We start from the raw sequence: 15,363 nt of genomic DNA, 5'->3' as shown, positions 1-15,363 counted from the left end.
CTCCCACGCTTCTCATGCCACAAGCATATTTTGCGCAAGCCATCACTGCTTCCCTAAATACATCCCATTCCAACCCCACTCACCTTACCTCCTTTGCAGAAGATGAAAGCCGGCAAGGCAGCAGGTTTTGATGGTATTGCAGTGGAATTTATTAAAAAAGGTATTGACTGTATTTTTGACTGGTTGGTAAGGTTATTTAATGTATGTATGATTTATGGTGAGGTGCCTGAGGATTGGCGGAATGCTCGCATAGTGCCATTGTACAAAGGCAGAGGGGATAAGAGTGAGTCCTCAAATTACAGAGGTATAAGTCTTTTGGGTATTCCTGGTAAATTGATTGAGAGGGTGAAGTCATGTACAGAGCATCAGATTGGGGAAGAGCAGTGTGGTTTCAGAAGTGGTAGAGGATGTGTGGATCAGGTGTTTGCTTTGAAGAACGTATGTGAGAAATACTTAGAAAAGCTAATGGATTTATGGATCTGGAGAAGGAATGTGATAGAGTTGATAGTGATGCTCTGTGGAAGGTACTAAGAATATATGGTGTGGGAGGCAAGTTGTTAGAAGCAGTGAAAAGTTTTTATCGAGGATGTAAGGCATGTGTACGTGTAGGAAGAGAGGAAAGTGATTGGTTCTCAGTGAATGTAGGTTTGCGGCAGGGGTGTGTGATGTCTCCATGGTTGTTTAATTTGTTTATGGATGGGGTTGTTATGGAGGTGAATGCAAGAGTTTTGGAAAGAGAGGCAAGTATGAAGTCTGTTGTGGATGAAAGAGCTTGGGAAGTGAGTCAGTTGTTGTTCGCTGATGATACAGCGCTGGTGGCTGATTCATGTGAGAAACTGCAGAAGCTGGTGACTGAGTTTGGTAAAGTGTGTGAAAGAAGAAAGTTAAGAGTAAATGTGAATAAGAGCAAGGTTATTAGGTACAGTAGGGTTGAGGGTCAAGTCAATTGGGAGGTAAGTTTGAATGGAGAAAAAGTGGAGGAAGTAAAGTGTTTTAGATATCTGGGAGTGGATCTGGCAGCAGATGGAACCATGTAAGCGGAAGTGGATCATAGGGTGGGGGAGGGGGCGAAAATCCTGGGAGCCTTGAAGAATGTGTGGATGTCGAGAACATTATCTCGGAAAGCAAAAATGGGTATGTTTGAAGGAATAGTGGTTCCAACAATGTTGTATGGTTGCGAGGCGTGGGCTATGGATAGAGTTGTGCGCAGGAGGATGGATGTGCTGGAAATCAGATGTTTGAGGACAATGTGTGGTGTGAGGTGGTTTGATCGAGTGAGTAACGTAAGGGTAAGAGAGATGTGTGGAAATAGAAAGAGCGTGGTTGAGAGAGCAGAAGAGGGTGTTTTGAAGTGGTTTGGGCACATGGAGAGGATGAGTGAGGAAAGATTGACCAAGAGGATATATGTGTCGGAGGTGGAGGGAACAAGGAGAAGAGGGAGACCAAATTGGAGGTGGAAAGATGGAGTGAAAAAGATTTTGTGTGATCGGGGCCTGAACATGCAGGAGGGTGAAAGAAGGGCAAGGAATAGAGTGAATTGGAGCGATTTGGTATACCGGGGTTGACGTGCTGTCAGTGGATTGAAGCAGGGCATGTGAAGCGTCTGGGGTAAACCATGGAAAGCTGTGTAGGTATGTATATTTGCGTGTGTGGACGTATGTATATACATGTGTATGGGGGGGGTTGGGCCATTTCTTTCGACTGTTTCCTTGCGCTACCTCGCAAACGCGGGAGACAGTGACAAAGTATAAAAAAATAAATAATATATATATATATATATATATATATATATATATATATATATATATATATATATATATATATATATATATTATTTATTTTTTTTATTATACTTTATTATACTTTATTATACTTTATTATACAGCAGGTTTGGATGGTATTGCAGTGGAATTTATTAAAAAAGGGGGTGACTGTGTTGTTGACTGGTTGGTAAGGTTATTTAATGTATGTATGACTCATGGTGAGGTGCCTGAGGATTGGCGGAATGCGTGCATAGTGCCATTGTACAAAGGCAAAGGGGATAAGAGTGAGTGCTCAAATTACAGAGGTATAAGTTTGTTGAGTATTCCTGGTAAATTATATGGGAGGGTATTGATTGAGAGGGTGAAGGCATGTACAGAGCATCAGATTGGGGAAGAGCAGTGTGGTTTCAGAAGTGGTAGAGGATGTGTGGATCAGGTGTTTGCTTTGAAGAATGTATGTGAGAAATACTTAGAAAAGCAAATGGATTTGTATGTAGCATTTATGGATCTGGAGAAGGCATATGATAGAGTTGATAGAGATGCTCTGTGGAAGGTATTAAGAATATATGGTGTGGGAGGCAAGTTGTTAGAAGCTGTGAAAGGTTTTTATCGAGGATGTAAGGCATGTGTACGTGTAGGAAGAGAGGAAAGTGATTGGTTCTCAGTGAATGTAGGTTTGCGGCAGGGGTGTGTGATGTCTCCATGGTTGTTTAATTTGTTTATGGATGGGGTTGTTAGGGAGGTAAATGCAAGAGTCTTGGAAAGAGGGGCAAGTATGAAGTCTGTTGGGGATGAGAGAGCTTGGGAAGTGAGTCAGTTGTTGTTCGCTGATGATAAAGCGCTGGTGGCGGATTTATGTGAGAAACTGCAGAAGCTGGTGACGGAGTTTGGTAAAGTGTGTGGAAGAAGAAAGTTAAGAGTAAATGTGAATAAGAGCAAGGTTATTAGGTACAGTAGGGTTGAGGGTCAAGTCAATTGGGAGGTGAGTTTGAATGGAGAAAAACTGGAGGAAGTGAAGTGTTTTAGATATCTGGGAGTGGATCTGTCAGCGGATGGAACCATGGAAGCGGAAGTGGATCATAGGGTGGGGGAGGGGGCGAAAATTTTGGGAGCCTTGAAAAATGTGTGGAAGTCGAGAACATTATCCCGGAAAGCAAAAATGGGTATATTTGAAGGAATAGTGGTTCCAACAATGTTGTATGGTTGCGAGGCGTGGGCTATGGATAGAGTTGTTCGCAGGAGGATGGATGTGCTGGAAATGAGATGTTTGAGGACAATGTGTGGTGTGAGGTGGTTTGATCGAGTAAGTAACGTAAGGGTAAGAGAGATGTGTGGAAATAAAAAGAGCGTGGTTGAGAGAGCAGAAGAGGGTGTTTTGAAATGGTTTGGGCACATGGAGAGAATGAGTGAGGAAAGATTGACAAAGAGGATATATGTGTCAGAGGTGGAGATAACGAGGAGAAGAGGGAGACCAAATTGGAGGTGGAAAGATGGCGTGAAAAGGATTTTGTGTGATCGGGGCCTGAACATGCAGGAGGGTGAAAGGAGGGCAAGGAATAGAGTGAATTGGAGCGATGTGGTATACAGGGGTTGACGTGCTGTCAGTGGATTGAATCAAGGCATGTGAAGCGTCCGGGGTAAACCATGGAAAGCTGTGTAGGTATGTATATTTGCGTGTGTGGACGTGTGTATGTACATGTGTATGGGGGGGGGGTTGGGCCATTTCTTTCGTCTGTTTCCTTGCGCTACCTCGCAAACGCGGGAGACAGCGACGAGGTATAAAAAAAAAAAAATTATATATATATATATATATATATATATATATTATCCCTGGGGATAGCGGAGAAAGAATGCTTCCCACGTATTCCCTGCGTGTCGTAGAAGGCGACTAAAAGGGGAGGGAGCGGGTTGCCGGAAATCCTCCCCTCTCGTTTTTTTTAATTTTCCAAAAGAAGGAACAGACAAGGGGGCCAGGTGGGGATATTCTCTCAAAGGCCCAGTCCTCTGTTCTTAACGCTACCTCGCTATTGCGGGAAATGGCGAATAGGACGAAAGACGAAAGAAAATATATATATATATATATATATATATATATAGGGAGAATAAAAAGATGTTCTGGAAGGAGGTAAATAAAGTGCGTAAGACAAGGGAGCAAATTGGAACTTCAGTGAAGGGCGCAAATGGGGAAGTGATAACAAGTAGTGGTGATGTGAGAAGGAGATGGAGTGAGTATTTTGAAGGTTTGTTGAATGTGTTTGATGATAGAGTGGCAGATATAGGGTGTTTTGGTCGTGTTGGTGTGCAAAGTGAGAGGGTTAGGGAAAATGATTTGGTAAACAGAGAAGAGGTAGTGAAAGCTTTGCAGAAGATGAAAGCCGGCAAGGCAGCAGGTTTGGATGGTATTGCAGTGGAATTTATTAAAAAAGGGGGTGACTGTATTGTTGACTGGTTGGTAAGGTTATTTAATGTATGTATGACTCATGGTGAGGTGCCTGAGGATTGGCGAAATGCGTGCATAGTGCCTTTGTACAAAGGCAAAGGGGATAAGAGTGAGTGCTCAAATTACAGAGGTATAAGTTTGTTGAGTATTCCTTGTAAATTACATGGGAGGGTATTGATTGAGAGGGTGAAGGCATGTACAGAGCATCAGATTGGGGAAGAGCAGTGTGGTTTCAGAAGTGGTAGAGGATGTGTGGATCAGGTGTTTGCTTTGAAGAATGTATGTGAGAAATACTTAGAAAAGCAAATGGATTTGTATGTAGCATTTATGGATCTGGAGAAGGCATATGATAGAGTTGATAGAGATGCTCTGTGGAAGGTATTAAGAATATATGGTGTGGGAGGAAAGTTGTTAGAAGCAGTGAAAAGTTTTTATTGAGGATGTAAGGCATGTGTACGTGTAGGAAGAGAGGAAAGTGATTGGTTCTCAGTGAATGTAGGTTTGCGGCAGGGGTGTGTGATGTCTCCATGGTTGTTTAATTTGTTTATGGATGGGGTTGTTAGGGAGGTGAATGCAAGAGTTTTGGAAAGAGGGGCAAGTATGAAGTCTGTTGGGGATGAGAGAGCTTGGGAAGTGAGTCAGTTGTTGTTCGCTGATGATACAGCGCTGGTGGCTGATTCATGTGAGAAACTGCAGAAACTGGTGACTGAGTTTGGTAAAGTGTGTGGAAGAAGAAAGTTAAGAGTAAATGTGAAAAAGAGCAAGGTTATTAGGTACAGTAGGGTTGAGGGTCAAGTCAATTGGGAGGTGAGTTTGAATGGAGAAAAACTGGAGGAAGTGAAGTGTTTTAGATATCTGGGAGTGGATCTGTCAGCGGATGGAACCATGGAAGCGGAAGTGGATCATAGGGTGGGGGAGGGGGCGAAAATTCTGGGAGCCTTAAAGAATGTGTGGAAGTCAAGAACATTATCTCGGAAAGCAAAAATGGGTATGTTTGAAGGAATAGTGGTTCCAACAATGTTGTATGGTTGCGAGGCATGGGCTATTGATAGAGTTATGCGCAGGAGGGTGGATGTGCTGGAAATGAGATGTTTGAGGACAATGTGTGGTGTGAGGTGGTTTGATCGAGTGAGTAACGTAAGGGTAAGAGAGATGTGTGGAAATAAAAAGAGCGTGATTGAGAGAGCAGAAGAGGGTGTTTTGAAGTGGTTTGGGCACATGGAGAGAATGAGTGAGAAAAGATTGACCAAGAGGATATATGTGTCGGAGGTGGAGGGAACGAGGAGAAGAGGGAGACCAAATTGGAGGTGGAAAGATGGAGTGAAAAAGATTTTGTGTGATCGGGGCCTGAACATGCAGGAGGGTGAAAGAAGGGCAAGGAATAGAGTGAATTGGAGCGATGTGGTATACCGGGGTTGACGTGCTGTCAGTGGATTGAATCAAGGCATGTGAAGCGTCTGGGGTAAACCATGGAAAGCTGTGTAGGTATGTATATTTGCGCGTGTGACGTATGTATATACATGTGTATGGGGGGGGTTGGGCCATTTCTTTCGTCTGTTTCCTTGCGCTACCTCGCAAACGCGGGAGACAGCGACAAAGTATAATTAAAAATAATAAGATGATATATATATATATATATATATATATATATGGTGACTGAGTTTGGTAAAGTGTGTGAAAGAAGAAAGTTAAGAGTAAATGTGAATAAGAGCAAGGTTATTAGGTACAGTAGGGTTGAGGGTCAAGTCAATTGGGAGGTAAGTTTGAATTGAGAAAAACTGGAGGAAGTAAAGTGTTTTAGATATCTGTGAGTGGATCTGGCAGCGGATGGAACCATGGAAGCGGAAGTGGATCATAGGGTGGGAGAGGGGTTGAAAATCCTGGGAGCCTTGAAGAATGTGTGGAAGTCGAGAACATTATCTCGTAAAGCAAAAATGGGTATGTTTGAAGGAATAGTGGTTCCAACAATGTTTTATGGTTGTGAGGCGTGGGCTATGGATAGAGTTGTGCGCAGGAGGATGGATGTGCTGGAAATGAGATGTTTGAGGACAATGTGTGGTGTGAGGTGGTTTGATCGAGTAAGTAACGTAAGGGTAAGAGAGATGTGTGGAAATAAAAAGAGCGTGGTTGAGAGGGCAGAAGAGGGTGTTTTGAAATGGTTTGGTCACATGGAGAGAATGAGTGAGGAAAGATTGACCAAGAGGATATACGTGTTGGAGGTGGAGGGAACGAGGAGAAGAGGGAGACCAAATTGGAGGTGGAAAGATGGAGTGAAAAAGATTTTGTGTGATTGGGGCCTGAACATGCAGGAAGGTGAAAGGAGGGCAAGGAATAGAGTGAATTGGAGCGATGTGGTATACCGGGGTTGACGTGCTGTCAGTGGATTGAATCAAGGCATGTGAAGCGTCTGGGGTAAACCATGGAAAGCTGTGTAGGTATGTATATTTGCGTGTGTGGACGTATGTATATACATGTGTATGGGGTGGGTTGGGCCATTTCTTTCATCTGTTTCCTTGCGCTACCTCGCAAACTCGGGAGACAGTGACAAAGCAAAAAAAAAAAAAATATATATCCTCCCCTCCTTGTATTAACTTTCAAAAATGGGAAACAGAAGAAGGAGTCACGCGGGGAGTGCTCATCCTCCTCGAAGGCTCAGAGTGGGGTGCCTAAATGTGTGTGGATGTAACCAAGATGTGAAAAAAGGAGAGATAGGTAGTATGTTTGAGGAAAGGAACCTGGATGTTTTGGCTCTGAGTGAAACGAAGCTCAAGGGTAAAGGGGAAGAGTGGTTTGGGAATGTCTGGGGAGTAAAGTCAGGGGTTAGTGAGAGGACAAGAGCAAGGGAAGGAGTAGCAATACTCCTGAAACAGGAGTTGTGGGAGTATGTGATAGAGTGTAAGAAAGTAAATTCTCGATTAATATGGGTAAAACTGAAAGTTGATGGAGAGAGGTGGGTGATTATTGGTGCATATGCACCTGGGCATGAGAAGAAAGATCAAGAGAGGCAAGTGTTTTGGGAGCAGCTGAATGAGTGTGTTAGTGGTTTTGATGCACGAGACCGGGTCATAGTGATGGGTGATTTGAATGCAAAGGTGAGTAATGTGGCAGTTGAGGGAATAATTGGTATACATGGGGTGTTCGGTGTTGCAAATGGAAATGGTGAAGAGCTTGTAGATTTATGTGCTGAAAAAGGACTGATCATTGGGAATACCTGGTTTAAAAAGCGAGATATACATAAGTATACTTATGTAAGTAGGAGAGATGGCCAGAGAGCGTTATTGGATTACGTGTTAATTGACAGGCGTGCGAAAGAGAGACTTTTGGATGTTAATGTGCTGAGAGGTGCAACTGGAGGGATGTCTGATCATTATCTTGTGGAGGCTAAGGTGAAGATTTGTATGGGTTTTCAGAAAAGAAGAGTGAATGTTGGGGTGAAGAGGGTGGTGAGAGTAAGTGAGCTTGAGAAGGAGACCTGTGTGAGGAAGTACCAGGAGAGACTGAGTACAGAATGGAAAAAGGTGAGAACAATGGAAGTAAGGGGAGTGCGGGAGGAATGGGATGTATTTAGGGAATCAGTGATGGATTGCGCAAAAGATGCTTGTGGCATGAGAAGAGTGGGAGGTGGGTTGATTAGAAAGGGTAGTGAGTGGTGGGATGAAGAAGTAAGAGTATTGGTGAAAGAGAAGAGAGAGGCATTTGGACGATTTTTGCAGGGAAAAAATGCAATTGAGTGGGAGATGTATAAAAGAAAGAGACGGGAGGTCAAGAGAAAGGTGCAAGAGGTGAAAAAAAGGGCAAATGAGAGTTGGGGTGAGAGAGTATCATTAAATTTTAGGGAGAATAAAAAGATGTTCTGGAAGGAGGTAAATAAAGTGCGTAAGACAAGGGAGCAAATGGGAACTTCGGTGAAGGGCGCAAGTGGGGAGGTGATAACAAGTAGTGGTGATGTGAGAAGGAGATGGAGTGAGTATTTTGAAGGTTTGTTGAATGTGTTTGATGATAGAGTGGCAGATATAGGGTGTTTTGGTCGAGGTGGTGTGCAAAGTGAGAGGGTTAGGGAAAATGATTTGGTAAACAGAGAAGAGGTAGTGAAAGCTTTGCGGAAGATGAAAGCCGGCAAGGCAGCAGGTTTGGATGGTATTGCAGTGGAATTTATTAAAAAAGGGGGTGACTGTATTGTTGACTGGTTGGTAAGGTTATTTAATGTATGTATGACTCATGGTGAGGTGCCTGAGGATTGGCGGAATGCGTGCATAGTGCCATTGTACAAAGGCAAAGGGGATAAGAGTGAGTGCTCAAATTACAGAGGTATAAGTTTGTTGAGTATTCCTGGTAAATTATATGGGAGGGTATTGATTGAGAGGGTGAAGGCATGTACAGAGCATCAGATTGGGGAAGAGCAGTGTGGTTTGAAGTGGTAGAGGATGTGTGGATCAGGTGTTTGCTTTGAAGAATGTATGTGAGAAATACTTAGAAAAGCAAATGGATTTGTATGTAGCATTTATGGATCTGGAGAAGGCATATGATAGAGTTGATAAAGATGCTCTGTGGAAGGTATTAAGAATATATGGTGTGGGAGAAAAGTTGTTAGAAGCAGTGAAAAGTTTTTATCGAGGATGTACGGCATGTGTACGTGTAGGAAGAGAGGAAAGTGATTGGTTCTCAGTGAATGTAGGTTTGCGGCAGGGGTGTGTGATGTCTCCATGGTTGTTTAATTTGTTTATGGATGGGGTTGTTAGGGAGGTAAATGCAAGAGTTTTGGAAAGAGGGGCAAGTATGAAGTCTGTTGGGGATGAGAGAGCTTGGGAAGTGAGTCAGTTGTTGTTCGCTGATGATACAGCGCTGGTGGCTGATTCATGTGAGAAACTGCAGAAGCTGGTGACTGAGTTTGGAAAAGTTTGTGGAAGAAGAAAGTTAAGAGTAAATGTGAATAAGAGCAAGGTTATTAGGTACAGTAGGGTTGAGGGTCAAGTCAATTGGGAGGTGAGTTTGAATGGAGAAAAACTGGAGGAAGTGAAGTGTTTTAGATATCTGGGAGTGGATCTGGCAGCGGATGGAACCATGGAAGCGGATCATAGGGTGGGGGAGGGGGCGAAAATCCTGGGGGCCTTGAAGAATGTGTGGAAGTCGAGAACATTATCTCGGAAAGCAAAAATGGGTATGTTTGAAGGAATAGTGGTTCCAACAATGTTGTATGGTTGCGAGGCGTGGGCTATGGATAGAGTTGTGCGCAGGAGGATGGATGTGCTGGAAATGAGATGTTTGAGGACAATGTGTGGTGTGAGGTGGTTTGATCGAGTGAGTAACGTAAGGGTAAGAGAGATGTGTGGAAATAGAAAGAGCGTGGTTGAGAGAGCAGAAGAGGGTGTTTTGAAGTGGTTTGGGCACATGGAGAGGATGAGTGAGGAAAGATTGACCAAGAGGATATATGTGTCAGAGGTGGAGGGAACAAGGAGAAGAGGGAGACCAAATTGGAGGTGGAAAGATGGAGTGAAAAAGATTTTGTGTGATCGGGGCCTGAACATGCAGGAGGGTGAAAGGAGGGCAAGGAATAGAGTGAATTGGAGCGATGTGGTATACCGGGGTTGACGTGCTGTCAGTGGATTGAAGCAGGGTATGTGAAGCGTCTGGGGTAAACCATGGAAAACTGTGTAGGTGTGTATATTTGCGTGTGTGGACGTATGTATATACATGTGTATGGGGGGGGGGTGGGCCATTTCTTTCGTCTGTTTCCTTGCGCTACCTCGCAAACGCGGGAGACAGCGACAAAGTATAATAAAAAAATAAAATATATATATATATATATATATATATATATATATATAGGCATATGATAGAGTTGATAGAAATGCTCTGTGGAAGGTATTAAGAATATATGGTGTGGGAGGCAAGTTGTTAGAAGCAGTGAAAAGTTTTTATCGAGGATGTAAGGCATGTGTACGTGTAGGAAGAGAGGAAAGTGATTGATTCTCAGTGAATGTAGGTTTGCGGCAGGGGTGTGTGATGTCTCCATGGTTGTTTAATATGTTTATGGATGGGGTTGTTAGGGAGGTGAATGCAAGAGTTTTGGAAAGAGGGGCAAGTATGAAGTCTGTTGGGGATGAGAGAGCTTGGGAAGTGAGTCAGTTGTTGTTCGTTGATGATAGAGCGCTGGTGGCTGATTCATGTGAGAAACTGCAGAAGCTGGTGACTGAGTTTGGTAAAGTGTGTGAAAGAAGAAAGTTAAGAGTAAATGTGAATAAGAGCAAGGTTATTAGGTACAGTAGGGTTGAGGGTCAAGTCAATTGGGAGGTGAGTTTGAATGGAGAAAAACTGGAGGAAGTGAAGTGTTTTAGATATCTGGGAGTGGATCTGGCAGCGGATGGAACCATGGAAGCAGAAGTGGATCATAGGGTGGGGGAGGGGGCGAAAATTCTGGGGGCCTTGAAGAATGTGTGGAAGTCGAGAACATTATCTCGGAAAGCAAAAGTGGGTATGTTTGAAGGAATAGTGGTTCCAACAATGTTGTATGGTTGCGAGGCATTGTCTATGGATAGAGTTGTGCGCAGGAGGATGGATATGCTGGAAATGAGATGTTTGAGGACAATGTGTGGTGTGAGGTGGTTTGATCGAGTAAGTAACGTAAGGGTAAGAGAGATGTGTGGAAATAAAAAGAGCGTGGTTGAGAGAGCAGAAGAGGGTGTTTTGAAAGGCACATGGAGAGAATGAGTGAGGAAAGATTGACCAAGAGGATATATGTGTCGGAGGTGGAGGGAACGAGGAGAAGAGGGAGACCAAATTGGAGGTGGAAAGATGGAGTGAAAAAGATTTTGTGTGATTGGGGCCTGAACATGCAGGAGGGTGAAAGGAGGGCAAGGAATAGAGTGAATTGGAGCGATGTGGCATACCGGGGTTGACGTGCTGTCAGTGGATTGAATCGGGGCATGTGAAGCGTCTGGGGTAAACCATGGAATGCTGTGTAGGTATGTATATTTGCGTGTGTGGATGTATGTATATACATGTGTATGGGGGTGGGTTGGGCCATTTCTTTTGTCTGTTTCCTTGCGCTACCTTGCAAACGCGGGAGACAGCGACAAAGCAAAAAAAAAAAAAAAGAAAGAATATATATATATATTTGTATATATTTATGTATGTATGTATTAATATTGCTATTTTATTATTATTACTATACTTGTCGATGTTACTTTAGGAGGCCATATGAAGTATCTACTTTCTCTATGAGTTACAGGTATACATCTCTTTCTCTCTCTTCCCAGGTGTTTATTAAGCCCTTTTTTACCATAAACATATGCTACAGAGTATAAGTAGATACGAAACCCTTACTTGGTCATTTATGATCTATGGATATGATTATGCCATCCTATCTCCACCCATTTAATGAAATTGGTTGTCATTCAGTGTTACATATGTTGAATCTAAGAGCTGGTGTTTGGAGCTTTTTAAGCTTGATATCCTTTGACTGGTTAGTCTTACATACTTGTTTCTTGATTTGGATTCAAGGCAGCTAGTGGTTTAAAGGAAGGTTGCTCACTGTAGTTTGTAATGGGTGCTTCCATTCAACTTCAGTTCTGTTGCAGTTAATGATTGGCTTGCTTAAGCTGTTTTCCTATTTTGTCTTGTTTTCATATGGAAAAAAAAAGTGTTCAGGAAAAATGTTCCTTTAGTAGGGATGGCCTTTCCTGTGGAGCTGTTGTTTCTAACAGTCCTCTTCACTTCCTTTTCATCTTAGTGCTCTATATCCTCCTCCTCCTCCTCCTCCTCTCCTTAGCATGAAGGATCTGTGACAGTCAGGATAATGTGTTTTAAGTCATTGTAGCATTATGTGTAGTGTGGGATATTATTTCCATGAACTTGGTTGTTTTTCAAATTTTTGAAGATTTCCATTTTAATCGCTTGCTGGTTTTCAAATAAAGGGTGCTTGACTGCAAGTGGAAAAAGTTTATGAATAGTCAAAATGTGTTCTTCAGCAGCTGTTGTGATGTGCAGGATATGTGAAACAGCATGGACAGTGAGTAGTATCTAATATGGTCTCTGATATTCTTTTTAACAGGGAAGTTGATGGAACAGATGATGAGGTGATTGAAGCTGTTGAGTCATTGAAGACTAAAGGTTTTATCAATTACTATGGCACACAACCGTTTGGCAACAACAGCGTCTCTATGCGTGGTATTGGTTGTGAATTACTCAAAGGCAACTGGCAACAGGTGAGAATGTTATGGAAGTGAGATATGGGCTTGGAATAATGGGATGGTTATGAGAGTGCAAAATGTGGAAACGCAATTTTGTATTTTGAGATGGGAATTTAAGAGTTACAGTGAAGAATTTGGAAGTAAGGAATTAAGAAGGGATTGGTGTATAATTGCAGTGAAATAACAGAGGGAAATGGTGGAGTATTTACAAAATGTGTATATATGAGTGAGATAAGAGATGGGAAGAGAATAGGATCAGGTGTATGACAAAAAGGAGTGAGTTGCAGAGAGTGGACACTGAAATGCATGGTGACCTAGTGGTCTGGAGGAGGCTTCTCTAATTTGACATTAGAGTTATTTAGTTTGGTCAGCCTAGCAGCTGTGTCTTTAGTTTCCTTCACCTTACTTCCTTTTAATTCTTCTTCTCCACAGATCTAGTCTTTTGGCTTCATATATCACAGATATCCCTCATGTAAAGTCTTCTTGCCTTGAAAAATTTTGAATTGTGTACCTGACCTTGCTCACATACACACACAAGGAACAGTCAGGATGTTGAGGGAGGTGGTAAGACATTCCATTAATGATGGTAAATTATTGATAATGAGGGATCTCACTTCCAGGGAAGTAGATTTTGAGAACTTAAATGGTCATGGAAACATGGGGGTAATTGTTCCTTGTATCAGCATGTCATGGTGTATACAGGATGTAGGGGAGATGACACACCATCACTGCTTGACTTCATCTTCTTGCTAAACATCATGGAAATAGAACTCTTCAAAAATGAGGCACCTTTAGGAAAAGTGATTTGGTAATACTTGATTTTGATTCTGTATTGGTGGAGGACACAACTGGTTGATCAGAGGAAGTGTAGGACAGTGAGAGGAAATACAATCAAGAGGTATATTTATTAATCTTTATTTAAAAAAAAAAAGAATAATTAATATATCTCAGGTTCCTTGAGATTGTAGACTGAGAGAGGGAGTTACACAATAATGGTGCTTTGTGTAGGAGGGTCTGTAAAATCTATCATGAAGGGGTCATGACAGGGTACCATGGAGCACTGAAAGAGGAGGAAGAGTGAAGTAGAGAAAGGCATGGTTCAACGTTAAGTACTGAAAAGCATGAGAGATGTAATGTAGATGTGCAAATGTTAATGTAGCCTGATAGCTTTAGAAAGACACAGAACAAGTAACAAGTATGGGAAGGTAACGAGAGAGGAGCAGACATTTTTAAAAGAGCATTTTGGACAAGGCATAAGTCATCCCAATTCATAAAAGTAAACTTTTAGTTAAAGTACAGGTAATCAGGCTAAGAGACTCAGAGACAAGAACTCTTGAAGAAGATGAGGAAATATATGGTGATTTTAATTATAGAATTAAAAGGGTTTCACTGTTGAGGATGATACTACATAAGTGTTAAAAAGGCATGATAGGCAAGAAGTTTTAGAAAGTATAAAGGCTGACAGAGATTATGCAATCAGTACTGAAATCACTTGACCCACATAAGGCCCATGGAGCTGATGAAGTTTCCCCATATGTGTTAAAGGAATGCACATAAATAGTAGCAGTGCCTCAAAATGCTTTTTATTAGGATACTAGCAGAAGAAATAATTCCAAAGATTTGGAAGAGAGCAAATGATGTATATGTATATAAGAAAGTGGATCGAGAAATTGTACTGAAAGGCAAGCCTGTCTCTTTGATGAGTGTGGTTTATGAAACAGTATAACATAATGAGAAAACAAATGAATGACTGCCTCCACATGAGAAATTACTTAACTGTATGGCAACGTGGTTTTAAAGAAAATAGGTTGTGCATCCCAAAATTTTTTAGTCTTATATGACAGGGTGAGCTCAGTTTTAAACCAAAGAGATGGCTGGATAGACTATGCTCCTAGACTGCCGGAAAGCCTTTGACTTTTTACAACCCTGGAGATAGATTAAGAAGGTAGAGCTACAGGCAAGAATAAGGGGCAAACTGCTTATCCTGAAAGGGAACAAAAGATGCAGGTAAGAGGCATATTTTCAAAATGGGTTGAGGTTACATGTAGAGTGCAGCAGGGCACACTTTTGGACACATCATTATTTTTGCTTGAAGGACTAGACTTTCACTTTAACATGCTGTTCATGCTGCCAAGGTCTTGGGAGAAATAAGAAATTCAAGTGATTGCACCAGCTTTCAGAGGGATGTGGACAAACTCCGAAGGTGGTGTCGTAACTTGATGATGAGATTCAGTCCAATTAAGTGTAAGCTAATGAGGATGGGTGTCAGTGAAAGAATACCCCAGTGTGAATATCACTTGCTGGGAAATAAGCTATAGGAATCGATGTGCAAGACAGATCTAGGTATTGACACTATCTGTTATTAGGGCTACACATCAGAAGAGCTGAGGGCTCACTTTCTGGAGGCATCTTATTGACAGAAAAATAGATTTGTGTGTTTTAGGCAAAAAATGCTGTCATGAGCTGGATACAACTGATATCTCCCAAAGCCAAATGCCAATCACACAGTGGGAATGCACTTACCTGTCCATGCTTGGCCAGTCACATTTCCCCATTCTCTTGGAGAGCAGTTCTGGTTTTGTCACTATGTATACCGCTTTTGGGAACTTTTGAGCATGTTTTTCTAATTATTAATCAGATATAGATTGTTTCTACAATGGAATTGAATTTTATCTCAGCTACCTCAGGGTTTGATTCACTCTTTTGCACTCAGTTGGCCCAGGAATGTGGAGAAGTACAGAAATACAAAGGCCACAAAGTTATGGAATCTTCACTTGGAGTATGAATCTAGAAACACAAGAAAGCATGTGGAGGTGAATGAAATTGATGTGTGTGTGTGTACAAATTTGTGTTTCAGCATCATGGGAATAGATGATATCCATCTGCTTTTCTCTGATTTCTTAGTGCTTAGCAACTAGAGTCTAAAATGTGTGTGCAGTGAAGTGAAAGAGAACAAATGATCCCAGAAGAT

At 42.1% G+C, this 15,363-nt stretch overlaps 1 protein-coding gene across 1 annotated transcript in view; it reads left to right on the top strand.

Moving 5' to 3' along the window:
- LOC139748811 (pseudouridylate synthase 7 homolog) overlaps positions 1 to 15,363 on the top strand; it is a 558,239-nt gene that overhangs the window by 351,178 nt on the left and 191,698 nt on the right. The window contains exon 10 of the mRNA XM_071662245.1: positions 12,254 to 12,407. Coding sequence (XP_071518346.1) covers positions 12,254 to 12,407 — 154 coding nt within the window. The remainder of the gene's footprint in view (positions 1 to 12,253; positions 12,408 to 15,363) is intronic.

The sequence above is a fragment of the Panulirus ornatus genome, chromosome 1 (assembly GCF_036320965.1).
Source record: "Panulirus ornatus isolate Po-2019 chromosome 1, ASM3632096v1, whole genome shotgun sequence".
Classification (NCBI taxonomy): domain Eukaryota; kingdom Metazoa; phylum Arthropoda; class Malacostraca; order Decapoda; family Palinuridae; genus Panulirus; species Panulirus ornatus.
Note: the sequence above shows the minus strand (reverse complement) of the source record. Positions and strands in the feature narration are given on the sequence as shown.